General features: G+C 43.5%; 2 protein-coding genes across 13 annotated transcripts in view; one reads left to right on the top strand and one right to left on the bottom strand.

Moving 5' to 3' along the window:
* Positions 1–12,375, bottom strand: part of KCTD9 (potassium channel tetramerization domain containing 9) — a 39,239-nt gene extending 26,864 nt beyond the window's left edge. Inside the window, exons 1-6 of one of the 3 annotated variants that reach the window (XM_033950465.1) lie at positions 12,138–12,375; positions 9,362–9,483; positions 7,499–7,542; positions 4,051–4,147; positions 3,699–3,757; positions 2,309–2,437 (exon numbers count right to left, since the gene is read on the bottom strand). In XM_033950465.1, the coding sequence (XP_033806356.1) occupies positions 2,309–2,437; positions 3,699–3,757; positions 4,051–4,147; positions 7,499–7,542; positions 9,362–9,483; positions 12,138–12,185 (499 nt within the window). In that variant the 5' untranslated portion in view covers positions 12,186–12,375. The remainder of the gene's footprint in view (positions 1–2,308; positions 2,438–3,698; positions 3,758–4,050; positions 4,148–7,498; positions 7,543–9,361; positions 9,484–12,137) is intronic. The other 2 variants (XM_033950463.1, XM_033950464.1) reach the window with 2 other exon arrangements.
* A 961-nt stretch (positions 12,376–13,336) lies between these two features.
* The window catches only part of CDCA2 (cell division cycle associated 2), a 168,862-nt gene continuing 154,435 nt past the window's right edge, over positions 13,337–27,763 (top strand). For 3 of the 10 annotated variants that reach the window (XM_033947525.1, XM_033947526.1, XM_033947516.1), the window contains exons 1-3: positions 13,603–13,835; positions 20,854–21,483; positions 22,443–22,576. In XM_033947525.1, coding sequence (XP_033803416.1) covers positions 21,069–21,483; positions 22,443–22,576 — 549 coding nt within the window. In that variant the 5' untranslated portion in view covers positions 13,603–13,835; positions 20,854–21,068. The other 7 variants (XM_033947519.1, XM_033947521.1, XM_033947518.1 and 4 more) reach the window with 7 other exon arrangements.

Raw genomic sequence — 27,763 nt, forward strand, 5'->3', positions numbered from 1 at the left:
TCTAGCCCAGTATCCTGCTTCCGACATTGGCCAACCAGGTCACAAATAGCTGGCAGAATTCATGTTGCTCATCCTCAAAGATAAGCAGTGGCTTATAAAATAGGGACTATATAATAAGGGTGTAATTTTATAAATATTTTTATAGGTAAGAATGTTTATATATATATATATATATATATATATATATATATATATATATAAAAAACCACACCCCAGCTTGCATGTGCACAAGTTTATCTGAACTGAACAAGGATGACCTGGGGACAGTGCTAACCTTTCTGAAGCCCTTATGTTCATACCTTATAAATAGAGCCTCTTTTCTTAGGTTTTGTAAATGAAAGCATGTATTTTCCAGCTAATTAAGCGTTCTTTGAGGATAATTAAAAATATATGACTATATAATGGTGATTTTACATCAGGAACTATTTATTGCTGGGTACTTTTTCCAAGTGGAATAAGATATGTAGATTTGTGCTACTTAGGAACAATCAACACAGAAAAGAGAGAAGGGAAGAGAGGACACAAGGAAAAGTGGTGGTCTATTGGATAAACACCTAGGTTTTGCATCACATAGAAACATAAAAACATGATGGCAAATGGCCCATCTAGTCTGCCCATCCGCAGTAACCATTATCTCTTTCTCTCTCCGAGAAATCCCAAGTGCCTATCCCAGGCCCTTTTGAATTCAGACACAGTCTCTGTCTCCACCACCTCTTCCGGGAGACTGTTCCATGCATCTACCACCCTTTCTGTAAAAAAGGGTTTCTTTAGATTACTCTGGAGCCTATCACCTCTTAACTTCATCCTATGCCCTCTCATTGCAGAGTTTCTTTTCAAATGAAAGAGGCTCGACTCGTGCGCATTTACATTATGTAGGTATTTAAACATCTCTATCATATCTCCCCTCTCCCCTTTTCTCCAGCGCCTAGTATCACTTTCCTCCAAAGTTTACAGATTGGGATCTTTAAGTCTGTCCCCATACGCCTTATGATGAAGGCCACATACCCAACGCTTACCAGTTAAAACCTAAGATCAGAAGCACTATTTATAAAATGTACACTTATGCACATAAAAGAAGCTGTAAAATCTCTGTATATTAAATGGCTGTAAATGTGTGCAGTACTTTCTGTGGGATAAATTTCATAATGCACATTTTCCCTTTGAAAACTGGTGTTAATTTGGGCACTGAATTCATGCATTCAAGTGATCATTATTTATAAAACTACCCGCTAAAGTTGATATCAATGGTACAAGGAGAGAGAAAACATTCACTGTACACTCACACAAACTGCACTAAAAAAAAAAAAAAAAGAACTGACATTAAGTCATTAAACGTGCTTGCATTAGGACCGGTGTTACGCTTGATCTTAAGCATGGGAACAAAATGTCAATAGCATAAGAAAGAAATCTGGTGTAGATGAAAAAAAAAGATATTCAATTCAATTTATGGAGCTGCTTAGGCAGATGTGCTTAATAAAATATACTGACAAAAAAAAAATCCAAAACATTTGCAGCAAATGAGTGTGTGCAAGTGAAATTGCTACCTTAGGCTCCTTTTACTAAGCTGTGTTAGGGCTTTAACGCGCTGAATTGCCGCGCGCGCTAGATCTTAACGCCAGCATTGACTGGCATTAGTTCTAGCCGTGTAGCGTGTGGTAATATCCTGCGTGCGCTAAAAATGCTAGTGCACCTTAGTAAAAGGAGCCCCTAGTGTTTATTAAAGGAAAACAGATGCATCATGGGGGTAATTTCATACAGCCTATTTTGCATGTAAACTATGTTTTACATAAGTAAAGGTCTTATCAAATTGCACATGGGTATACACTAAAAATGCACCTTCTTTTGATCTGCATGCAGACATTTTATAAAATGTACATGTATATGCACACAATCACACCTTCAGAGAACATATAAATTTGTGTGCAATTAGGGGTATCGCTCAGAGCCTAGTTTATAAAAGGTGCACAGCCACCTATGCTGCTTTTGTAAAACAGGTGCATTTTTGACTATTTCACATAGGTGCTCTATTAGAAATTATCCCCAACATGTGCTAACCCATTAACCTAAAGAGTGCACAAGCATCTTCTCATACTCCAAGACTGGGGGGGTTCATATATAAAGCACCAGGGCTGCCAGTTGCTGGATACAGAAGGGGTAGCTGAAAAATTAAGAAGGAAAGAGGAGATGAAGTGCTGTCAGAAGCAGAGTCTGCCTCAGCAGGCTGCAGGAAGACCAAATCCAGATAGTGGATTCATGGAAGCCAGAGAAGCGTTGTATGCTCAAAAGCTTTTTTATAGACAGCACCTACCCAATAAATTAATGCCTTCATTTACAATCAGCTGCCCATGCCGTAAATAGTTCAAAATTGGCTCAAAGTATTCTGGGCTACGATCGATTAGAAATGCCCCTCGGTGGTCCTGTGTATTTCCCCAGGCACCTAGTATCACAATCAGTCATTAGTCAATACATTAGAAAATTCAAAAAAGTTCTGCAACTGAATCAATACTTCCCAACATTTTCCCTTGCTTTTTCCATAAAAATGAAGAAAGTCCTAATATGTTAATCCTTTCAATAAAGCCTCTTCCCCTTGCTATGTCCTTTTGCTTCATTCACTTCCCATTTGTAGTCTTTTCCCGTTTTCTTTTTCAAAGCTATGTCTAGCCTAACTCCTCAGTTCTGTGCTGTTTGCTAACTTTCTCTTTCCACAAGAAACTCAGGGGCTCCCTGCTTCTTATGGGATTTAAATTAGGTATTACCTCTTCTTCACTCACCTTATGCTGCTTAGCTTGCTCTCGGCCCAGTTCATGTTTTGTTCTTCCTGCTCCTTCATATGGCTTTCCCCATTCCTCTGCAATTATCTGTCTTTTCCTCTACCTACATTTCTTACCACCTTTATAAAGATCACATGGTTCTGTTAGATACAAAGGCCAGCAAATATGCTATTGAGACCTTTCTACGGAATAAAACTGAGAAATGTAATCTTACCTGTTAAAATTTCCTTTCCTTGAATCCCAGTAGAGACAGAGAACCCAACATGTTTACTGACCTTTATAGTATCTCTTAGACCTGACCTAAAGTCTTCTTTTTCTTCCGGCTGGCCTTCATTTTTAAATTTTTCTATGAACTTATTTGGCATTAGTAGCACTAACCCTTCCTGTTTAAATAATTATTTAGCCTTAATGCATACAGAAATCTAAAGTTTAGTTATCTGGATAACTTCAACTGGATAAACTGAACTGCAGAACATAACCAGTTAAAAAGGTATCCAGATAACTTTCCTAAAGTTGCCCTGATAGGCCACTAAAATAATAGTGACTTATCCAGTTAAACTTTGTTAGATAGCATTGATATTCAGCACTATCCAGCTAAACTAAAGCCATGTCTTCAGAATGACCAAAGTGCTGCCTCTTAACTGAAAAAACAAAAAATGTCCAGTTGAAGAGTTGGTTAGACAAATCTTTTGAACACAGGTCTCAAAACAGTACACATACAGTTGCCTACCTTACGTTTCATATGCTGTTGAGAAAGCCTCCACAGCACCCTCATACCCCCACTGAATAAAGTAGCAATGGGGTTTGGGAGTAGAACTTATTTATATATCATCTTTCAGTCAAATACTGTATATACAAAAATTAGGGTACAACATAATAAACTCATATCTATGCAAATTAATAAGTAAATAAATCTCATCTACTGACCTCTGTCTCTGAACATGTGGGCCAGCATACTGTCAGGTTCCTTACTGATTAAAGTGCTCCTGGCAGTGGAAAGAGAAACAAAGTAATTCCAAAACCCACAACTCTTCTCAAAGTCCTAGCATATGGATGGCTATATGAAAAATTTACAGCTTTTTGGATCTAGTTCATCAAGATATCAATATTTACCTATGGACAAGTGGACTAAGCTAAAAGCCAATGAATTTTGCAAATTATAGCTTGAGATTCAACGGGCTATTTCCATTGGCCACATGGATAATGGGCCAACCAACTCCGGTGTGAACGGAAGAGGGATGGTGTTGTGCATGTCTTTATAATGAAATGGGATGCCTACCGTGTAGTAGTAAAGCTGCGACCTCCAACATTTAGTGTCAACCAATCAGTATGGGAACCGTAAACTTCCTCAGAGGCCTTCATGTCTGACTGAGGATCTGTACAACAGAAACAGGTTGAATAGATTTGTACATAATGCAAAAACAAAAATACAATGTTAAAAGTAGCTCTGCTCAGTAGACATGCATCCCTCTCACATTTGACAGCTGAAGTTCACTTTGGTAGACCATCTGAATGGTTTAAGTCAGGGGTGTCCAACCTTTTGGCTTTCCTGGGCCGCATTGGCCAAAAAAATGTTTCTGCGGCCGAACAAATGCGCAAATGCTACAGCAAGACAGAGGAGGGAGCCGGCAAGACAGTAAACCCCCGGGGGCAGCAGAGGAAAACACTGCATTGCCCTCGACTGGGGCCGCACAAAATACTTCACGGGGCCATAGGTTGGACACCCCTGGTTTAAGACATCTACATGGGGAAAGGGATGTCTAAGTTTGCCCATTTAAAAGCTTTTTATAAAATACACATGGTGCTGAAAATGTGTATGTCTGATTCCACACACTTTATAAATTAACATTTAAAAATACAAAACAAACAATAGGCCATTACCACTAGGGTATTATTAAGCAGCACTACACACATATATGAGTGCTATTTGCATGTGTAAGTGGCAGATTTTGTAAGTCTGCACCAAGAACAGCTAATTAGCTATTCTCCGAAATGTTCTCCTCAGGGTGATAGTTTTCAACATTAGACTGAAGGAGAACTTCATGGGGAATAGTACTGTACTTACCTAAAAAGAAATTAGGTGAGAGTTATGCATGACTTGAAGGGGGGTAAATGCTAACTGGTAAAATATAGAATATACATATACTTTGAAGATCATCGAAAGTATATCCCCGTGAAAATCTTTGTTGTCATCTATGTGTTCACTAGCACTTTTTATTTAGATACACGTTTTTAAGTATACACTAGTCTTGTAGCCTGTTACGTTAACGGGTGCTAGAATATATGTGTGTGTGTCTGTCTTTATTTCTTTCTCTCTCTCTCCTTAGCCTCTTTCTGTCTTTCTTTTTCCTTGGCTGTCCATCACCACCCCTTGCCTGCTTCTCCTGTCCATTCTCTCTTCCTTTTACCTCCACTGTGTCCACCACCACCCCTTCACTGCTCTCCTTATGCAGCAGCAGCCCTTCTCCCTTTGTTTTACCTCCCCCCTGTCCAGCAGCACCTCTTTCCTTCTCCCCCTGTCCAACATTAGGCCTCCGTTCCTTTTTCATCACCCCCCCTGTCCATCAGCACCTCTTTCCTTCTCCCCCTGTCCAGCAGTAGGTCTCCCTTCCTTTTTCTCCCCCCTCCTTCATATCCCTATGATACACTTACCTTGCTCTGCCCCTGATCAGAGGTTCCCGACAGCCGCCCAGTTGCACCCATTGGAAAAGTTCCCTCTGCCGCATCCCGCACCCCTCCTGACGCGACTCCCGCTGTCTTTCTTTCTGTCTGTCTCTGTCCCTGGCCCCCTTTGTCTTTCTGTGTATCTCCCTGCCCCTGTGTCTTTCTTCTTTTCTTTCTGTCTCCCTTCCTCCCTCTGTCTGTCAGTCCAAAGCAGCATTCCCTCCCCCTCCATTTCCCTCTCCCCACACCAGTTCCTTGCAGCAGCATTAGCGTTTCCTCTACCCCCCTTTCCCTTCCCGCAGTACAGACTACGAACCTGGCAATTCCAGCGTGTGCAGCAGTCTTCACATGCTGCTTCGGGTCCTTCTACTGGCCTGATTTACTCTGGCACGTCACTGATGACATCATCAGAGACGCGGCAGAGCAAATCAGGGAAGTAGAAGGGCCCGAAGCAGCGTGTGAAGACAGCTGCACACGCTGCTTGAATCGCCAAGGTAGTCGGATCCGCGGGAAGGGAAGGGGGCGGCGGCAAAGGACTCGGGTCCCGATCCGGGGCGGAAAGTTGCTGGGCTCCTCGGTGGGGGTGCGATCCCTCTTCTCCGAGACACCCCCCCGCTCGGCCGCTCGCCTGCTGGAGGAACGGAGATCGGCGACTGGCTGCGGTCCTGGCTTGTGGAGGCATCGGCGGCTGGTGACGTAAGCGCGCATGCGCACTCCTACCTAAGGTGCCCTACATCTCACGGAAAACGGACGTATGCAGATGGGAGTGCGCATGCGCGGCCTAGCATTTTATTATATTAGATTGCCATATTTACAAGGCACTTTTGTGTATAAACAATGCTTAAGGATTCTAAAATTAATTTTCTTTTTATCTGTTAGCAAGAACCATTCACTATCTGAGCTGCCAGGCTAGTTTTGGGAAGTACTGTGCATTGCAGTGTGAAAAATCCTATACTGGGCCTTCCACTCCCAGGGACTAGGGATAGCACATTCATTTATGCATGTGTTGAAGTAGTACAAGACAGATTTATCACAATGTCACTCCTGGCAGAATCTGTGCAACTGCGTATTGCAGAATTTGTGCAGAATTCAAGGTGTTCTGTGCAGAATTTCGGTATTCCATCTCTGTGGCCCGAACTGCTGCCGGTGACATCTTTGGGCAGCCTGAGCGAGCTCGGCAGGATTCCCACTACTGTGTTCCCACCCTTGATGATATCACTTCAGGCAGGACAGTGATAGAGGGAAGCCTGCAGAGCTGGTGGCAGGTTGCTTAAATCAGCATCCATGAAGTACACAGGATGGATTGAGGACAATGGGGAGAGATTGAGAAGTGCTGGCAGGGGAGTATAGAGTAATGATGTTGACTGGAGGAAACAGGGGTGAGAGAGTGATAGGTGTTGACTGGGGGGGGGGGGGAAACAGGGCTGAAAGAGCGAGAGATGCAGGTTGTGGGTGGGGACAAGGTTGAGAGAGTGAGAGATGCTGGCTGGTAGGGGACAGAGAGTGAGAGATGCTGGCTGGGGGTGGGGACAGGGATGAGAGAGTGAGAGATGCTGGCTGGGGTGGCAAGAGCGAGAGAGTTGCTGGCTGTGTGTGTGTGTGGGGGGGGGGGGGATAAGCTATTTGGTTTTTTTCTACTATAATTTAAATGAAAATACTGGATTGTACTGAAATTCTGTACCGTGAATCAAAACTAAAACCCAGACCCCTGCTGGACAAATATCAATCATTTTTTGCACAGAGAAGCCTAATTGTATATTGAATAGCACTTCAAAATACTGTGGTACTGTGCAGTTCAAGGGAAGGGGGAAGATATCTTGACTGGTAAGTTTAATTCTATCAGCAAACATGTGGATGATATATGGTTATAACAGACACTCCATCATGATTGGCTGTCTATATGTGGTTTACGTGGTGAAGACTTGACAACCAGCGTTTAAGCATGGGTGGTTGTGGCCTGTAGAGTGGCGGGTGTGGCTCTGGAAACCATTTGAGGCAGGCTGGATGGATTATACAAATCTTTATCTGCTGTCATTTACTGTGTATTATACAGCTCTACTTACCAATAAATGGTTCTCCTTCACACACATATAAAACGTCATCATCTCTGAGAGAAAATACAAAATTTATGATTTATAAAGTAATCGTTACATCACAGTCATTGTACTTCATGCCACATCAAGGGCTAGATTCACTCAGCAAACAGATCGTGTACCGATCGGTCTGAGACTCCTTTGCGGCCCAATTTCCCTCTGACCCATTTCACTAACCTGTGTACTGATCCGATTCCAATCCATGCATGCAAATGAGGGGAAACGACATGCAAAATAGGCAGGGACGCGATTCACTAAACTTTTTTCTTGAACACCGACTGGGCTGGCCGATCAACAAGAAGCGACTTCTGGGGACCAGTCGCTCACGTCCTTTCCGACTGTCCTATCAGCCCTGCAGCCCTGAAATAAACCTTATCTCTGTCTCTCCGATTCTCTCTCTGGCTCCCCTGCTCTCCACCACGACCTACTCTCTGCCTCTCCCGACTCTCTCTCTGGCTCTCCTGCTCTCTGCCACAACTTGCTCTCTGCCTCTCCTGACTCTCTCTCTGGCTCCTCTGCTCTCCACCACGACTTGCTCTCTGCCTCTCCTGACTCTCTCTCTGGCTCCCCTACGACCTGTTCTCTGCCTCTTCCGACTCTCTCTGGTTCCCCGCTCTCTGCCTTGACCTGCTCTCTGCCTCCCCCGACTCTCTCTCTGGCTCCCCGGCTCTCTGCCGCCCTTTCCTGCAGTGCAAGCCTGTGGTTTTAACTTGCTTTAAACCCGCGGGTTAAAACCACGGGCTCGCACTGCAGGCAAGGGTTGCAGAGAGCAGGCGAGTCAGGGCCAGTAAAAAACAAAACAAAAACCAGACAGCAAACACATGCGCAGACCATCTACAGGCAAAGTAGATGGTCTGTGCATGCATCGGGATCGATACCTAGCGATCTGTGTCGGTGGATGGGGGCGTGACTCTGATCACCCCCGTTAGAATATTCTGGCTTCCAGAATCGATCGGCCCTGCCCAGATCGGACACGGATCAGTCATGATAGGGCAGGTTAGTGAATCGGGCCCCAAGTCATTACATGCCTTTACAGCTAAAGAGCACAAAATGAGTTAAAGCACATTAACAAGGGGTAGATAATCAGTAGCCTGCTGAGTGGCTGAGATAAAGCTACTTATTTCTAAGCTAGAACTGAGCTGAACCAAGCTGGCTGTTTTCAGCTAAATATTTTCCTCAATTTAGCTATGAAAGTCAAAATCTGACTGGCTAGATTTACAGAGGTCAATTACAAACAGTTAATACATGTTATGTTCTGTAGGGCACCTTTCATGCAATGAGCCCTATCATAAACTGCATGTGTTTACTATTAGTGAATGACCACTTTAGTGTGGCTGAATTCTCAACTAACCTACTACTATTGCTACTACCGGGATTTTTGGGCCAAGCATGGTGGGAGTGCTACCTCAAATTCTTAAAGATATAGTATTTAAGGCAGCATTTCCGCACCAGGCTCCGTGGACGTCATCAACCACATATGAGAATCATTTGGCCTACTTGTCCTATGAGAATGCATTCATTTGCACTTCTTATACTGTACATTATTCTAAATGAGTGGTTCTCAAATCTGTCCTGGACAACTCCAGCCAGTCAAGTTTTCAGGATATCCCCCAATAAATATGCATGAGATGAAGGTGACAAGCATACAATCTATTATTTGCAAATTCTTCTCATATATATTCCTTAGGGGATATCCTGTTTGATGGCCCCAGGCCAAGTTTGAGAACCACTGTTCCAAAACATATAGAGAAATACATGATTTAACGGTTAGTGTTTCATACAGCTATTTCCTAACTAGTGTTACAAGTAAAAGAATTGAAAAGCTCTGGTTACCTAATCAAAGCAATGTCATCGATGAGTCCTCCTTTCCCGTTATATATACTGGCAGCTTTTATTCCAAGCTTACTACTTGCCACAGACAGTAAATCCGACAATGACCCATAAACAGCAACTACCTACAAATACAAAAAAGAGGACTAATAATCTTTGCATACAATCTAGAACCATATAAAAAATTATGGATAGCAAGGCACCTAGGTTTGGGAATCCAAGGTGACACCTAATGTCTTATAAAAAGTGTCAGAATTGTGTTAAGCGTATGTGGCCGAACTGTGTATTTATAAATCAAATGCTTACAATATCGAAACTATACCCGCCAAATACACCTACACTTTTATCCACGTTTATTCGCTCCTTCAAATAAATGTAGTAAACTGATGAGACAATGTTATGCTGTATATCTCTCCTTCATCCTCCTCTTCAAATTTCCTGCATCTTTCTCCCATGATATCCAGCATCTTTTCTTCTTGACCTGCCCCTTGGTCTCATGACTGCTCCCTTCCTCCATTATCCATAACATCTATCTTCTCCCTCTGCCCCTATCCCAGGTTGTACAGCATGTCTCTTTCCCCCTTGCTAGTTAATAATTTCATTATCCAGCTTATTCCCTCCCTTTCCCACTTGTTAGGTGCCATCAATTCATGTTCAAGTCCTAATGACATGATGAATTTACATATCTAAAAAGAAATCAGTTTTGTGCCTCCAGTGTCATCCCCATACTAGTTGCTTCTTTGTTTACTAAAGAGCCCAGGAGACTGAAATCATTTAGTTTCTATTATATCGCCTTCAAGCTCAAAATCTTCATCATTTTCCGTGTTCATGATCTTCGTCTTGTTTATGTTCAGTTCTAATCTCATGTTATGACTTTTGGCTTTGATGTTTCTCAGTAGATCAGGGGTGTCCAATGTCGGTCCTCGAGGGCCGCAGCCCAGTCGGGTTTTCAGGATTTCCCCAATGAATATGCATTGAAAGCAGTGCATGCAAATAGATCTCATGCAGATTCATTGGGGAAATCCTGAAAACCCGACTGGACTGCGGCCCTCGAGGACAGACATTGGACACCCCTGCAGCACGTCAGGGGCTGTGCCACTTTATTCACAAAGGTTCTTTACCACATCGAATAACTATTCACATTTGGTAAAAAATGCCAGTGGCATATTTTTCCACAATCCAGTGTTTGATAAGCTTATCAAACACCGGATCACCGAAAAATATGCCAAGAGTATGGTGAAGAATCTTTGTGAGTTAAGTGGCACGGCCCCTGAGGAAACTAATCAGTGAAACAGTTGAGTAACTGTCGGGCTAAAGTTAAGTGCTTCTTCTTGTTGTATACATATTTTAGCACGTTAAATTATCATATAGTGAAAATTAATATCAGACCAATGATGAATACACCACCCCAGCAATGGGCATGAAAGCAATGTGAGTAATGCCTAGGGTGTATGAGGTCTGAGTAGTTTGGTATATATTGTATCAGTTTGCTCTCTTTGGGTTTGGATATTTTTGATTTTTTTGAGCAAGCTATTTTCATTTTGATTTTCTTGGATTATCCTCCCTTATCTATATCAGGGTTATCCAACCTTAGTCCTTGAGGGCCATAGTCCAGTCAGTTTGTCAGGATTTCCAAAATAGATCTCATGCATATTCATTGAGGAAATCCTGAAAACCCCTGATCTATATCATCTCTTTCCTACCACTGCCCCCACCCTTCAAATCATTTTGTCTACTATTTCTTTTCACTCTTCCTCTGAAAATGTTCCCTACTCTGTGCCTCTTTCACTCCTCCTATCCACCCACCCCCATACAGCAATTTTATCTCTCACCCGTACCCTTCACCTCTCCCAGCCACTGCCCATCTGGCTGTCATTCTGCATTGAGTTCCCACGCTGATATTTTCGGTCCCGCCCACAAGGAATATGAAATCCGAGTCCAAACGCCGACTACCTTTAGAATAGTCCTCTTCTTTTTTTGATTGCCGAGGCTGCAGTCCTTTTGGTTCAGTCCCCCCCCCCACCGCCGCTGAAGTTTTCGGTCCTGCTCTGCCCCCTGTGACTAGGATTAACATATGGCTCCAGAAAAAAAAAAGGTTGGATCGAGACATTCTCCTTACTTCCATTGCTTTCAATGAAAGTAAACTCGGATATCCTAGTCCATCCTTTTTTTTTTCCTCTGGAGCCATATGGTAACCCTAGTCACAGGGGGCAGAGCAGGACCCGAAAACTTCAGCGGTGGGGGGGAGGGGGGACTGAACAAAAAGGACTGCAGCCTCTGCAATCAAAAAAGATTAAAGAAGAGGACTCTTCTAAAGGTAGTCGGCGTTTGGACTCGGATTTCATTTATGCTAAACAGGAATCCATGAAAAATGGGAGATTTTGTCTTTAGCGAGCTCCGAAAACGTGTAGCTGCCATGGAGAATGGGATGAGAATAAGATGACAAGGGGCCCAGCTCCCGAAGGTGGACATCATCTCCGTCCACTATCCTCTTGTACCTGCAGAACTGCCACCATTATCAAACAATGAAATAGCTGGGAGCTCACCCCACACTTCAAGAACAGCTAAAAGTCTCTTTCTCGACAACACTATAGAGAAGCTGCTGCCCCCAATGATGCTAAAGTAGAGCCCAAATCAACAGAGTAACTACTGGCAGGGCTGGTCGGAAGATTTAACTGATACCAAGGCCTCCAGCCAGACACTACAGGCTCCGCTCCAGTCCAGTGCCCGAGAGCTCCTCGGTACGCAAAACAATCTCCAGTAGCCATTTTTCACGTACCTTTCCGTTCCTGGCACTGCCATTCACAAACAAGGTGACTCTTCGCATAGTCTCCGTCTCAAGCTCACACTACCTCTCTCTACACAGCCGGCGCGCTCAAAGAACACCCATAGCTTCCCGGGAGATGCAAGTGACGCAATGATGCTGACCAATCATAGGAAGAGGGGGAAGGAACCTAGAAAATCTACAAAGTAACCCGCCAACCGTTTGGAGGAGTGGCGCGAGGGCGCAGACCAATTGTAGAGAGAGAACTTACAGGGCAACCCGCCTACAATTGGAGGCTAGGCTGGGAGTGACGGGACAGGGCGGTAGACAATGACGACAGACTAAAGGTGGGGTTTAGGGAAGGGCAAAGGAACACAGCCACAGTTCAAAATCTCATTGGTGGAACACATGTACAAGGGAGAGTCATGGGATGATCCCTCAGACAATCACAACAAAGGGGGAGGGATCTACAGGTATAACTTCTTAGGAAAGCAAACAAACCGGAAAGAGTGAATAGCCGGGCAGAACCATCTTTAGTATGCGATCAGTAATTTCTAATATTGGGTTCCGTGGAATATTGCACCGTGGTTGGTGCCTTCCATAGGTACTAACGTTTCAAATGTTTGGGAATGTTAAACACAATAAAAGTTGCCCTTTCTGGATATAGTGAAGTTTACCTAGTATTGGGGATGCTTTAGCAACCACAATGCTGGCTCCTAAAGAAATGTTAATCTCTAGCTCTTAAATGGAATCTGAAAGTCCTCATCTGATTTCTCAGCACGATTGATACTTACATATTTGAGAGTTTAACTCGTGTTTGTTATTCTAAGTTGCTTTTCCTAAAACGCAATTAAGATAGGAGGGGCCGCTGAAAAGTTCTCAGCTCAACCAAGACGAGAATACAGTAATATAAAATAAAGCACAAAACGTCAAGAAAAGTGTACAATAACTTGTAAGTTTCATGGCTCCACCTCGTTCGCTTTTTGGTTTGACTAGAAACTTTTCAGCAGCCCCTGTCCTCTTCATTAGCTTTAGAGCCTTCTCTGATATACTGTCCACACCACATACCATACATAACACCGTTGAAACCATAAACTAATCCAAAATTAGTTCAACTCTGCGATTTGTACTGAGAAAGGTCATCTGCCCCTCCTTTCTCTCTTCTAATTGGTTTATTCGGGGGCTTTTGTTCTCTCTGATTCGCTGGGAGGAAATAGAGTTTAGATCCTTCCGCACTAAACTAAAAATCGCGCTGATCGTAATACCCTGCATGAAAACAGAAATTATTCTATGGTTATATGAAATACAGTAAATGTGTTGCATTCGCGGGAGAATGGATGTTCGGATCTTTTAAAGTGATATGTTGCGTCTTTATAATACAATTCATAGGCGGGTGACGGTTTGACCAGTGCGCAGATGCATACTTTGTTCTGTCCAATCGCTGTTGAGAATACACATGAGGAGGTAAGTTTGAATTTTTTTTTGCTTTGTTTCTTTGGCAAAGATTTTGCTGGGAAAATTGGTTGCAATTGTGAGCGTGGCATCCTGTGACTGATTTTGAATTATCCCAGAATAACGCTGAGCGCGTGAAGACAGCGATCTGCTTGTTTGGTGGTTGGATTAAGTTGCTTATTATTTTGAGAATTAAAAGAGAAGGCTATCATTCCCTCATTGACGTTCCTGGTGATCTTGGGCAAGTCACTTTTGCTTCCGGTAAGCCCGTTTGGAAAAGAGACCTAAAAACGTTATAATTCACTATGCGTGTTAAAAAAAATAAATAAATCCCAAACTGTTATTAATCTGTGGTGACTACTCGGATCTATGCAGGTAAACCTAGCTGATGATTAGCATGGAAGAGGCAAGAGTTCAGCTATATTTGTCAAGTTTGGTGCAAGTTTATAAGAAGACAGTACTTCTCTGTTAAATCACTGGACCATATGAATGAAGTTCTGTTTCTGTGCAAACTATTGGGTTGATTTACTGGTCTTTTAATCTCCCGACTTTTAAGCCAGCCACCAGCACCATTCATTATTTCTGTGAATCTCAACTAATTTAGTAAGTATGGGGGCCCTTATTCTAAAATGCAGTAAATTTTTCACATTATATATGTTAATTTTATATATTAAAGTGTAGTAAGTTAAAAGGCTATGCTGTAATGGTTGGGCATGTTCTTAATTGCAAAGTGTTAATATGTGATCAAGATCATTACCCCAGGACAAGCAGGCGGCACATTCTTACATGTGGGTGACGACATCTATGGACCATCTAAAGCAGTGGTCTCAAACACGCGGCCCACGGGCCGCATGTGGCCCCCCAGGGACTATTTTGCAGCCCGAAATCTGTCGTCGCCTAAAGCAGGGGTCCCCAATCTGCTTCCCTTCCCACTGCTGTCCCCCAAGCCGCCGCATTTGGGGAACAGGCCGCCACTGCCACAATCAGGGTACAGGCTAGCGCCGAGGTCTTAACTCTCCCTGCTTATCTTCCCCAGCTCGGAGCTGACCAATTCTCACCACCTGACGTCAATTCTAACGTCAGGGAGGAAGTTCCGGGCCAGCCAATCGCTGCCTGGCTGGCCCAGAAGTTCCTCCCCGACGTTAGAATTGACGTCGGGTGGCGTGAATTGGTCAGCCCCGTGCTGGGGAAGATAAGCAGGGAGAGTTAAGACCTCGGCGCTGGCCTGTTCCCCGATTGTGGCGGCGGCAGCCTGTTCCCTGATTGCGGTGGTGGCGGCCTGTTCCCGAATGGTGGTGGTTTGGGGGAGGGCAGGGAGAAATAAAGAAAGAAAGGGGGGACAGGGAGATAGAAAGAAAGAAGGGAAACGGGACACAGACAGAAAGGGGCATGGAGAGAGAAAGACAGAAAGAAAGAAAGGGCACGGAGAGAGAGAGAGAAACACAGACATATAGAAAGAATGGGGGCATGGATAGAGAGAGGAAGAAAGAAGGGGGCAGGGTGAAAGAAATAAAAAGTTTGAGGAGGGAAGGAGACAGATGCCAGATCAGGGGGAAGGAAGGAGGGAGGGAGAGAAAGGAAAGAAAGAGATGTCAGACAATGGAAATAGGCACAGAAGAAGAGAGAGATAGAAGGGAAGGTAAGACATGGAAATGTAGATTTTGAAAAGAATGCAGAAAAATTGAATATTAATGCTAAGATGGATGCAAGGCAGAAAGTGAAGACGGAGAGAAAACCAGTCAAAGGACAAGAAGACCCTGGAAAAATAGTTAAATGCACAGAAAAATAAAGTCACCAGACAACAAAGGTAGGGAAAATGATTTTATTTTCAATATAGTGATTGAAATGTGTCAGTTTTGAGAAAGGAAAGATATTAAACTTTAAATGTGAGGGCTGCAGAAAAAATAGGGTACTTGGAGGGCCGCAGAAAAAATAGTTAATGACAATTTTGCATAAGGTAAAACTCTTTATAGTTTATAAATCTTTCCTTTAACTGTTAAAGGAAAGATTTATAAACTATAAAGAGTTTTACCTCATGCAAAGTTGTCATTTCTTTAATAAGACATTAACTATTTTTTTCTGCGGCCCTCCAAGTACCTACAAATCCAAAATGTGGCCCCACTAAGGGTTTGAGTTTGAGACCACTGATCTAAAGCAGTGTCTTGCAAACTTCTGGAAGCTGTGGCATATTAAACCCTGTGCTGTGGCTGGAGGGCTTCCTAAAATGCATGGACGTCGCCATGATGATGTGCACATGTGTGAAGGCCATCCAGACGGGGCTCTGAGTTGCCAGTGTTGGTGCTACAAAAAGAGAGGCATGTAGAAAAGGAGGTGCTGGTGAGGAGAAGTGCCGGCGCCAGCTGACTGCCTACACAACGTGCCTCTCATCGCTAGAGGTACGTCCTGTTTGCAGTCAGCCGGCGACGTCTGGCACACTACACAGTTTGCAATACACTGGTCTAAAGTGAACTGTCACTTTAAGAAATGAAAAGAATGCCCGTAACGCTCGTGAGCAGGTGCTTTCCCACCCACTGCCAGCTCGTGGACCATCAGTTCTTTGTTTTCCGTCACATGCCTTTTGGCGTGTAAGTATTGTATGCATTTTTAACATGTTTTTTTATACACGTTTATTTTCTGTGTGTATTGCATATGTTTTTTTACCAGTATTATTGAAAGGAGTGCTTTTAAACCTCAACCTATTAGCCTCCTTCTCCTCGCTAAGGACCCTCATGCCTGCGGCTTTTCTCTCAGAGTCATTGACTTCCCGGTAAATTTTAGATTTTTTTTGGGTCGATTTTGAAGTGGCATTAAGAATGGCCAACTCAGACGCTTATGTTCCTCTTCACAACTCTACTGCAGGGCCATCAACTTAAACGTCCAGCTCTTCCTCAGCTACTTTGGTGTTTCTACCAAGCGTAAGAAAGCTGAGAAGCACAAGCACTGTTCCCCCTCTAATGCTGCTGCATAACAAGCATTGTCTCCATCAAAGAAGCAATGACTGGATGCCTCTGTACATGTTCATTCTGTGCGAACTAACACATAGGCGCCAGTTCCAATATCTGTGCAGCAATGAATACAATTTATGCTGCCTATTGCGCAAGCGCCATCTTCGCAGCAGCAAGCACATTTTATGTCGCCTACCGCACAAGAGTTCTTCTCCAGTCTGGAGTTACGCAAAGAGACTCGGGTCCCCCGATGCAAAGTTTCTCAGATTTTGTCAGCTTTAATGGGACCGGGAAGCGCTGTGCTGCCTATTGGCGCGCCTACTCCACCTAAGGGGGACCCATTTTCCCTTCCGGCTCTCAGTGTCGATGACGCTTCAGAGTAGGATTTGGATAATTGTAAGTCCCTTTCCATTTTGTTTTTGTGGGGCTCTTGTGCAACGGTAGATGATGTAGGATCTCTTTCAGGGTCCAGTATCCAGGGTGCGGCAGCGGATCACATGATGATCCCTCCGTGCGTCACCTTTTCAGGTCAGCTTCAGTCTCCCATGTAATTTCTGACACCCTGTCTATACTGAAGCTTGATGCCCTGTAGCCTTCCACTTCGCAGTGCTCCGTCATGTGCAGCACTAATGCACAGATAAACTTTTTTTTCAGCTCACCCGAATCTTACCACTGAAAAGCGGAGACTCAGAGGAGACATGATAGAGACTTACAAGATCATAAAGGGCATAGAGAAGGTGGAGAGGGACAGATTCTTCAACCTATCGGGAACCACAAGAACAAGGGGGCACTCGGAGAAATTGAAAGGGGACAGGTTTAGAACCAATGCTAGGAAGTTCTTTTTCTCTCAGAGGGTGGTGGACACCTGGAATGCGCTTCTGGAGGTTGTGATAGGACAGAGTACATTACGGGGTTTCAAAGAAGGATTGGATAAATTCCTGAGGGATACAGATAGAGGTATAGATAGAGGGATAAAGGGGATTGAAGGGTTTTAGGCAAAGGATCACTTTACAGGTCATGGACCTGATGGGCCGCCGCGGGAGCGGACTGCTGGGCACAATGGACCTATGGTCTGACCCAGTGGAGGCAACTTCTTATGTTCTTAATCCTGAAGGCTGACCAAAGCTATGTTTTGGCCCTATCTTATAGCTCCTGACTTCCAGCAACTGTTTGTCCAGCCGAAGGTGGACTCTGCAGTAGCGCAAGTAACCAAGCGTACCTCCCATCCTAGTGAAGGTGGAGTGATGTTGAAAGACACACAGGACTATAGAGTGGATGCAGTCCTGAAAAGTGAAACGCTGGCTTTGGTTATCAAAGCTTTAGCAGCTGCCTCCTTCATGACACGTGCCTGCTGTACCAGACTGTGGACAAGTTCCTCAGAGCTTGGGGACTCCTGTTCCCATGTGTTTGAGGGTGTGGTTATGAGGTCAATGTTCTTTATGACATCATTAGAGTCCCGAATAAGTTTCAGCTTGCTCCATTTCAGCCTCTCTGATGCTCTGGATCAGACAGTGGGCGGAAGACTCAGCCTCCAAGACCACTCTCAGCAGATTACCCTTCAAGGGGTAGATGCTTTTTGGCAAAGGGCTAGACAACCTCATAGCCAGTGTGGCAGATTTCTTCCTCTAATCCCTCTCGAATAGTAGAAGCCATCAACCTGCTTGAGGCAATAGAAGCGATTTTCATTCCACAAAGATAGCTTGCCAGTTTTCTTCCAGCTGCTCCTCTCCAAGGCCCTTTCAGGGGTCCTGACAGAGATTTGGCGGTTTTTGGTGCCAGCAATCCATGGGTTCCCAGAGTGGCTCGGCCTACAAGAAGCAGCAATGATGCCAGAAGGATGGCCAACCTCCTCATATTGGAGGGTGGCTGTCAGCATTCGGGGACAAATAGGAACAGATCTCGTCTGACCATTGGCTGCTAGACATCAGGGAGGGGCACAGGATCAAGTTTTATCAGTCCCCCTCCAAATTTATTCTTTGAATCCCTGGCCAGAGAAGCAGATCAGAATCTGAGCGACAGTGCAATGATTCCTAGGCATTTGTGCTATAGAACCAGTTTCTGAAGAAGACTCAGGCAGATACTCTTTATACTTCATAGTGCCCAAGAAAGGCACATAAGATTGGAGGTCCATTCTGTATTTGAAGTATATAAATGAGACCCTGAAAGAGGGAGAGATGCTGGATGAAAGGATAGTTGAGAAAAGGTGGATCTGTGGATGGAGACGAAAAAAAGGAAAGATGCCAGACTTCCAGGGGAGGGAAGAAATAGAAGATGGATGGTTAGCATGGAGAAAGAAGGAGACCCTGGCAAGCAAGTTATCAGAAGGCAACCAGAGCCTGGGACCAACAAGATTTGAATAATGACCAGACAACAAAGGTAGAAATAATGATTTTAATTTCAATTTAGTGATCAAAATGTGGCCATTTTGAGAATTTATATCTGCTGTCTATATTTTGCACAATGGGCCCCTTTTACTAAACCGCAATAGTGGTTTTTAGTGCAGGGAGCCTATGAGCAGCGGTTTAGTAAAAAGGGAGGGGGTATATTTGTCTATTTTTGTATAGTTGTTACTGAAGTGACATTGCATAAAGTCATCTGCCTTGATTTCTTTGGGGAAAAAAACCCCTGAATATAAATGATAATTAACATTTTCTCAGCGTACAGTGTGCTTTGTGTTTTTTTTTAAATTTTATTGTTGGTAGATCATTTTGACTTGGTCATTTTAAAAGTAGCTCGCAAGCCCAAAAAGTGTGGGCACCCCTGCCCTAAAGTAAAGCTTAACTTTGTATACCGAGTCATCATTCTGAGAAGGTTCGACTCGGTTTACAGCAATTAAATAAACAGGGAATGATTTACAAATGATAAGTAGAAGATAATAGCAAAATTTCAAAAGAATTAATTTTCAAAATGTTTGGCAAATAGAGTAGTTTTTTAAAGATTTACGGAAAAATTGAAACAAACTGGAACTCCTTAAAAAAAAAAGGGGAGATCATTCCAGAGTTGAGATAATTTAAAGACCAAAGATTGACTGAAGATCTGGACTCCTATAATCCCTTTTTTAGAAGGAAGGGAGAGTTTAAATTGTTGGATACCTCTTAGGGCTAGATTCACTTAGTACACCAATCGTGTCCCGATCACTTTGCAACCCGATTATTCCCCGACCCGATTCACTAACCTTGGTGCCGATCAACCTCCGATCCGATCCATGCATATAAATGAGGGGGAACGGCATGCAAATGTAGGCAGGCAGTGATTCACTAAAAAAATGAGGAACACCGACTGGCCTGGCTGATAAGAAAATAAGTGACTGCTGAGGACCAGTCGCTCAGGTCCTTTCTGACTGCCCTGCTCTCTGCTGCCCTGCCCTGATTCTCCTGCCCTGCGGGTTTAAAGCGGGTTAAAACAACAGGCTTGCAAAGTAAAAATGTGTGGACAATTGCCAAAAAATAAAGTAAAAAAATGTTTCTAGCTCTTCCAGGCACAGTGGGCCAGCGCATGTGCACACTATCTACAGGCAAAGAAGATGGTCTGCGCATTAGTCGAGATCACTGCAGAGCGATCCGTGCGGTTGAGGGGCGTGTTTCCAATCGCCCTCATTTGCATGAGTACACTTTGTGAATCAGCCCCACGGTCATGGATCGGATCCGTGGGCTTAGTGAATCCAACCCTTAGTCTTGTTAACCATTCCATTTTTAATAATTCCTAGCATTTTGTTTGATTTTTTTGGCAGCCACTGCACATTAGACAGAAGAACATAAGATCTTCTTCTTGGGCGCTAACCCCTAAGGTGGACCCTAGCATCTGGTAACTATGATTTGGGTTATTCTTCCCAATGTGCATCACTGCCTTTATCTACATTAAATTTATTTTTAAAACATTTTTAAAGCATTGGCCAAAGAGGCCCCACCAAGCAACTTTGCAGCTTTAAAGATTAGGTAGTTATTTCTAGAAGTCTCCACAGTTAAACAGATGTGGGCATCTAGCAGAAATTCATAATCATTTTTTTTATTGCTGAACTTGTCTTTGGAATTACCCTCCATTTGATTTCTGTTTTGAAAGCAATTGAATGCCTGTTTTTCAGTAAGCATTAGTTGGCACAATGATATTCTTTGGAGCTGATGTTTTTATTTAATAATCAATATTATTATGGCAGTGGAGCCATATAAGTTATTTGTTTCATTGCCTCTCTTTATTTTTACTTGATTTATTTTTAGGTTAATATTTTTACATGGTACATAGTTTTATTTTAAATAAGATGTATCTTTGGAACCCACCTAGATTGTAACATGGGATATAAATTTTGTTTAACTTTTTTTCCTTGTTGACATCTGAAGCAGTTCGAAAGCCTGCAAAATCTTCTAGAAAAGTCTTGAAGAAGTTGCCCGTCGTATGTAACGAGGATCAGCGGTAGTGCCTTTCCACTTGGACAAATCGGAGAAAAAACAACTTTCCGAATGAACAAAGACATTTTCAAAAGAATGAACGAGATTACTCTTTTCAGGTAGTTGAGGAGTCAGTTCCTGGACAAATTCATTATACTTTACAAGAGATGAAAGAAAATATGGATGTTATTACTGACAAAGATAATCAAGATATTGATAAATCAAAAAGTGTGAAGCAAAGTGGAAATGCTGAGACTGTAGCACATGAAGGTGTAAAATCGAATGACCTAACTTCTGGCAAACTAATCAGCACAGTGGATGATGATCCCTCCTGTGTTTCTTCAGTAGAATCTGGTAAAAAATTGGAATACCTAGCTTCAGAAGGTAAATGTTACTATCCTGCAGATAAATTCTTTTCCACACCAGAAAAATGCAATGATTTTCCTTGTGATTCAGAGCAGTTCATCACTGAGGCATCAAAAGAACTATTGAAGCCACCCATTGATTTTACCACTGTTACTGCTGCTGACTTCGGCATTACACCAGAGATTTTTACTATTAAATCTTCAGGTAAAACCAGAGGTAAACTATTGCTAATTTATACATTAGATCTTGGGTGTAACGTGTGGGAAAATACCTTTTTATTTCAGCTAAGTGATTTAAAATGTAAGGGACCTATTTACTAAAGCGTAGGGCTCCTTTTACTAAGCTGCGATAGCGTTTTTAGCGCATGCCAGATTTTAGTGCGCACTAAACCCGCGCTACGCGGCTAAAACTAATGCCAGCTCAATGCTGGTGTTAAGGTCTAGCGCGTGCGGCAATTCAGCGTGTGCTAAAACCGCTATCGCAGCTTAGTAAAATGAACCCTTAATGCATGCTAATGAAATTAGCGCATTCTAAATGCTGAAAAGCCTATAGGTATAAAATGGGCTGCTTTGCATTTAGCATACACTGTCTGTTAGCATGCGCTAAACTTTAGTAAAAGGGCACCTTAGACTGGTGGGAGTGCTGGCGGGCTGGATTGGCTGATCACAGTCCTCTGACGCATATTACTACACATTTCTCAGGGGAGAGTGTGGCGCAGTGGTTAAAGCTACAGCCTCAATACCCTGAGGTTGTGGGTTCAAACCCACGCTTATCCTTGTGACACTGGGCAAGTCACTTAATCCCCCCATTGCCCCAGGTACATTAGATAGATTGTGAGCCCACAAGAACAGACAGGGAAAAATGCTTGAGTACCTGAATAATGCATGTAAACCGTTCTGAGCTCCCCTGGGAGAACGGTATAGAAAATTGAATAAATAAATAGTGATGAGCCATTAGTATGACAGAGCTAGATAATTGCTGTACTTGCTTCCTTTCCGAGTTTATTCTAGGTATGCTTACTTGATAGGCTGTGTCCTAAGTTTTTTATTTGATATGGATGGAGCCAAAATCCTGGTCTCTTGTTTCTTTGGTCTTCACCTCCCTTCCCCTACCTCCTGGAAACTGCAGTTTGTATGCTAACCAGTGATTTTGTTAAATGCATTGTCTCGATATAGGAAATGCCAATAATTCACTGCTGAAAGCAAGACGTAGATCAACAATTGGTGTGCGGGGTTCTCCAGAAACTAATTTTCTTATTCGATACATTGCTCAACAAAGAAGTAATATCAGAAAGGAGTCTCTTACACAGGTACGGTCATTTTGTTCTATAACATTCTTTCCAAGTGTTTTAGAAATGTTTAGCCATAAATAAAAACAAAAAAACTAATCATAAGTCCTGCTCAGTAATCCCAAGTATGTGCAAACTTGATCGGAGTTGATTAGAACTGTATATAGCGGTATGAGATTGTAAAAGATCCACATCCTGAACACTAAGTTTCACTTGTAATATGTTATACAGTCCTTCCTGGCAAAGTGTGTGAAAGAGTAAGTTGCATGGTAATTAATATGATGGTATGCCAGCTGACTAAAATAAGATTTCTGCAATTTCCCTCTAGACTGGTCCAGATATAAGGAGGGTATGTGCTCTCTTGCCAGTAGATAGAGTCCAAGAGCAATGGCTTTTGACATCAGATTTCTATAAATTCTGTGCATCCCTCTGCCAGCCAGTAATTTCTCAGTCTCCAGCAGGTGGTAGGTAGAGCTATTCTAGGTAACCTGTTATGGACAGATGGGCCTCATTTATTTTTCTTTTAATTTATTAGGAGGAGTATTGTGGTAGAACTTTTGGAATCCCTGAGCAAATAAAGACCAAATGTCCCATCCAATCTGCCCATCTGCAGCATCCACTATCTTCTCTTCCTAAGAGGTGCTGATTCTCGTATCCCTAGAGGTGCTGCCCTGGAGTGAGTTGGGTCCCTCCCTCCCCCTCCACTCTTCTGATATCCCCAGGAAGCTGGCTGCCTACACCTTGGTCCGTCTCCCTTATTTCTTGGGAACAGGCCTTCAAATGCCCAGTCTGGAGAGTCCAAGCAGCAGATAAAAATAAAAAATTTAAGTAACAAGGAAGAAATAACCAGTGCCATTTAAAAGATGTCAGGTACTGTGCTGAAGATTCTGATCAGGGCAAGGCAACAGGAAGAGATGAGGCCCTGAGTGGAGGATGGATGGTCTCACTTCCTCCAGCTTCCACATGGCTCATATAGCTCAGAAGCTGTGCAAAAAACTGGACAGGAAATCAGATCAGTTAGGAGCAAAGGACTTATTTTAGTGAGATCTGCCATTGAGCCCACAGAAGCTGTTAGGACACTGGAGTATTCCTCTTGGAAAAGTAAGGTTTGTATGTGTGTGTAAAGGGAGAGGGGCACAGGGAACTGCCGGTGGTAGAATTCATGGAAAGGTTTTTCCCAAGAATTTGTGCTTTTAATCCATAAAATAAGTACCTATCTAAAATATGTAAATCGCTTTGATTGTAACCACACAGAAAAAGTGCTATATCAAAGTCTCATCCCCTCTACCTTACTAGGTGTTTTGTATGAAGAGGGCCCTGGTAGCAGGTGACTGGAATGCAGGGAATCTGAATATTTTCCTCTAGGATGCCCAAAAAGAAACCTAGAACCAGAAAGGAGGAAATTGACCTGTGGCTCTCGGGGGGATCAGGCCTACTAGCAAGAAGCTCTTCCTGCCGAGGTTCTCCCAAGAAGTCTTCTTGGTGTGGATATGTGACTGGAAGGAACTGCCCATATTTTGACATCTCAGATGCTCGTGGCCCTCAAGATCTTTGGAAAAAAATCTGATGACCAGTGCAAATCCCTTTTTCCTGTAATCAACAGCAGACGAATCCAGGTCACCAGTACCTAGCCAGAACCCAAATAGTAGCAACATTATCTCTCCAGTCTTTTCAGTTTCCCTTTCTCCTTCCTGTTTCGTTGGCTGAGCCCAATAGCCTGGCCTGTGGTTTCTTATGGGCCTCCAATCTCTGGTGTCTCTCTTGGCATCCATGGCCTTTATGGCTGGATATAATCAGGGCTTTGCTACGGGGACTGCAGTTGAGTGTGGAAGTGCAGGGCTGGACGCCCTGGTTAAGCCCTGACCCACAGATCTACTTCTGTATGTATTTTCACTGTGGGCCATGGTGGGTCAGGTGATGGTGGTGGTAGTGGTTCACCTCTGCAGGATGGGCATACAAGTGCATCCTTACCTGGCTGATTAGCTTATCAGAGCTCCCTCTTGTCAGGAGGATGAGCACTTGGTACGGCAGGTGGTAGTTCTCCTCCAGAGACTTGGCTGGATAGTCAACTTCCAGACAAGTCAGCTGCAACCGACTCAGTGCTTTGACACAGCGCAAGACTCTGTTTTTCTTCCTGAGCCACACAAACAGAAGCTCAGGAAGCAGATCTTAGAGATCCTGGCATTACCTATTCTCATAGCCTGGCTTTACTTTCAGGGGCTGGCTTTTGATGGTGGCCTTTCTGGAAGTTGTCTCTTGAGCAAGAGTGCCTATACGACCTTGCCAGGTCACTCTCCAGGTAGTCCCTGAAAAGACACACTCTACAGATGCAGCCCCCTGATCTTCAGGGGCAAGATGTAGCGTATGATGGTGGCTCCAGGGAATGTCTTATTGAGAGGTATGCCCTTCAGAATCTCCTCATGGGTGACCCTTACAATCGACGCCAGCCTGAGCTGCTGGGTGACCTCTCTGCTTTGCTTGCCTTTTTCAGGGTAAACAGACTCATTTGGAGACCAAGAAGTCCATATATTGGCCAGAACTGGGAGCTGAAAGAGTTATTGTCCTCACTGACAGGGATAGCAGTCAGGGTGTTTTCGGTTAATGCCACCACGGTACCTTAAGTGAACAAGCATGGAGGCCACCAAGGCACTCTCCCTCGCCTGGAGACACAGATGTTGTTCCATTGGGCAGAAGCCCTCTCAGATGCCCACATGGCAAGGGTAGAGAATGTGCAAGCTGACTTTCTCAGCAGAGAGACTCTAGATCTGAGAGAGTGGTCTCTGTCTGTTCAGTTCTGGGGAAGGCTGGACATGGATCTCATGACCTCAGCCAAAATCCCAAAGGCAAATTGCTTCTATAGTTGAAGAGCCTTTGTTCAACCTGGCCCACAGAGTTTTTTCCCTGTGTTTTCCTCCATGGGCCATGGTAGGCCAGATCATCTGCAGAATAGCAAGCCACGAGGGGGTGGTGATCCTGATAGTTTCATTATGACCTTGTTGCAGATCTCTCAGGCTATTGGTTCATCCTGGTCTGCTCAGCCAGGGCACAGTTCCTGTGGAGAATCCCAAGTTCTTTGGTCTTATGGCATGATTCTTGAGTGGGGCCCTAACTCGTAGAGGTTACTCATGTTGTTGTGACTCTCCTTAGGGCAAAGAAGCCTTTGTGTTTGTGACTTACACTAAGACCTGGAAGGCTTTCCAGTTATGGTGCGCCAGTGAGTGGATGGAGCCAGAGAAGGCTCCTTTCTCACTGATTCTAGCCTTCCTACAGGCTGGCCTATAAAAAGGCCTAGCAGTGTCTTCTCTCAAGGTACTGCTAGCTGGCTTCTCTTACTTTTAGGGCTAGGAGAAGTCTGCAGTCACTATTGTCTCACCCAGACGTCACTTGGGTTTTAAGGGAGGCTCTCCGATTGTGTCCTCCATTGCATAGACCGTTTCCCTCTTGGGACCTTGTTGTTCTGAAGGGTCTATCTTGGGCTCTATTTGAGTCCCTGATGAACAAGTCCCTCTTGGATTTTATGGCAAGACCATGTTTTTGGTTGCCATTGTCTCAGCAAGGTGGATCGCAGAGTTACAGGCTCTCTCCTATAGAGAACCTTTTCTTAGGTTTACAGAGTCTGGAGTTTCTCTGCGGACAGAACCTTCATTTCTGCCAAAGGTGGTTTCTACGTCAATCAAGAGATTCGTCTACCCACTTTCCACCCCTGGAGTTCGGCAAAGCAGACAAGATTTTGCGTAGATTGGCTATATGTAGAGTCATCCTGCACTGCTTGGAAAGGACTAATGATTTCTGGCTATCCGCCCACCTTTTTGTGTGGACCAGTCAATCGAGACGTGACAGGCCTGCTTCCAAGGTTTTGATTGCTAGATAGATTTGCATAGCAATTTCTTCCTACATTGCCTGTGGGTAAACAGCCCCCTTTCTCAGTCACTCCATATTCAACTAGAAGTGTAGCAGCTTCCTAGGCGGAGTCCCGGGCTGTCATTTCCTTATGGAATTTGTAGAGCAGCTACCTGGTCTACTCTCCACACTTTTATGAGGTTCTACAGAGTAGATGTTGAGGCTCGGGAGGATGCTGCTTTTGGGGCCTCAGTAATGCAGGCAGGCTCATCTTTCCTTCCCTAGATGTCTGATACTGCTTTGGTACGTAAGCTTCAGAACAGAATCCTATGTCTTTGTAATGGAATAGAAGATTAGTTTCTTACCTTGTTAATCTTCTTTCTAAGACATAGGATTCTGTATGACTCACCCTGTGCAGATTTTTGATTCGCCTGATTTCTGCCTTGGACATGGCCAGTGTCTGTCGCAGGACAACTTCTCCTTCCTTAAGATTAGAAGTGACAAAATACAGGAGTTTGACGTCACCTATTTCCATTATCCTTTGGGAATTTTATGGGTTTTCCTAGTTGCGCTTAGCAGGTTGGTTCCTAGCTGCTCATGTGTTTAATTGATTGTTAATTGTTAATCATTGTATTTTTTTGTCATAAGTTACAGAACACAATGGAATATGGTTTGCCGCTGGGAAGTTCCCCATGCCCTTCATCTTTTCTTGTTTCAGTGGAATTGGATTGCTTTGCTACTCTCTGAAGAGGGAGCTGTTCTCAAGTGTTAAGGGGAGGAGTTGGAAGTTTTGAGTGACACCCTTCTGCAAAATTCACAACTAAGGGGAAGGAACAGCTTCAGCATCCTATTTCTTAGAAAGAAGATTAACAAGAAAAAGAACCTAATCTTTACGGGAAGCTTCCCTTCTGGATCCTACAGTCAAGATTGTTTCTGTTTTATTTAAACTATGCTTGCTTACTTTTAAATCCCTATTATTTAAAACCCCTGCTTTTATTTTTAGAGTTTTAATTCCTTACTCTATCTCTAGATCTCTGAGAGCACAAGACCAACACTTACTGGCCATCCCCTCATTAAAAGTTATTAATACGAGGCGTCACACTATTTTTTCTATAACCGCTCCTCAGTCCTGGAATGACCTCCCATTATATATAAGAGAGGAAAAGAATTTGGACAAATTTAAGACCAAACTTAAGAGTTTTCTCTTTAAAGATGCTTTTAGTGATTAAATCATAATGCTTTTGTTTCTTTTTATCTAATATTTTATTACAAACTATATTTGTTTCTCCTCCTAATGTTTTTACCTTAAATATATTGAATTAAACACTGATTGTAATCCCTTAATAATTTTCCCTTTTATTTTGATAT

The sequence above is a fragment of the Geotrypetes seraphini genome, chromosome 6 (assembly GCF_902459505.1).
Source record: "Geotrypetes seraphini chromosome 6, aGeoSer1.1, whole genome shotgun sequence".
NCBI classification, from domain to species: Eukaryota; Metazoa; Chordata; class Amphibia; order Gymnophiona; family Dermophiidae; genus Geotrypetes; species Geotrypetes seraphini.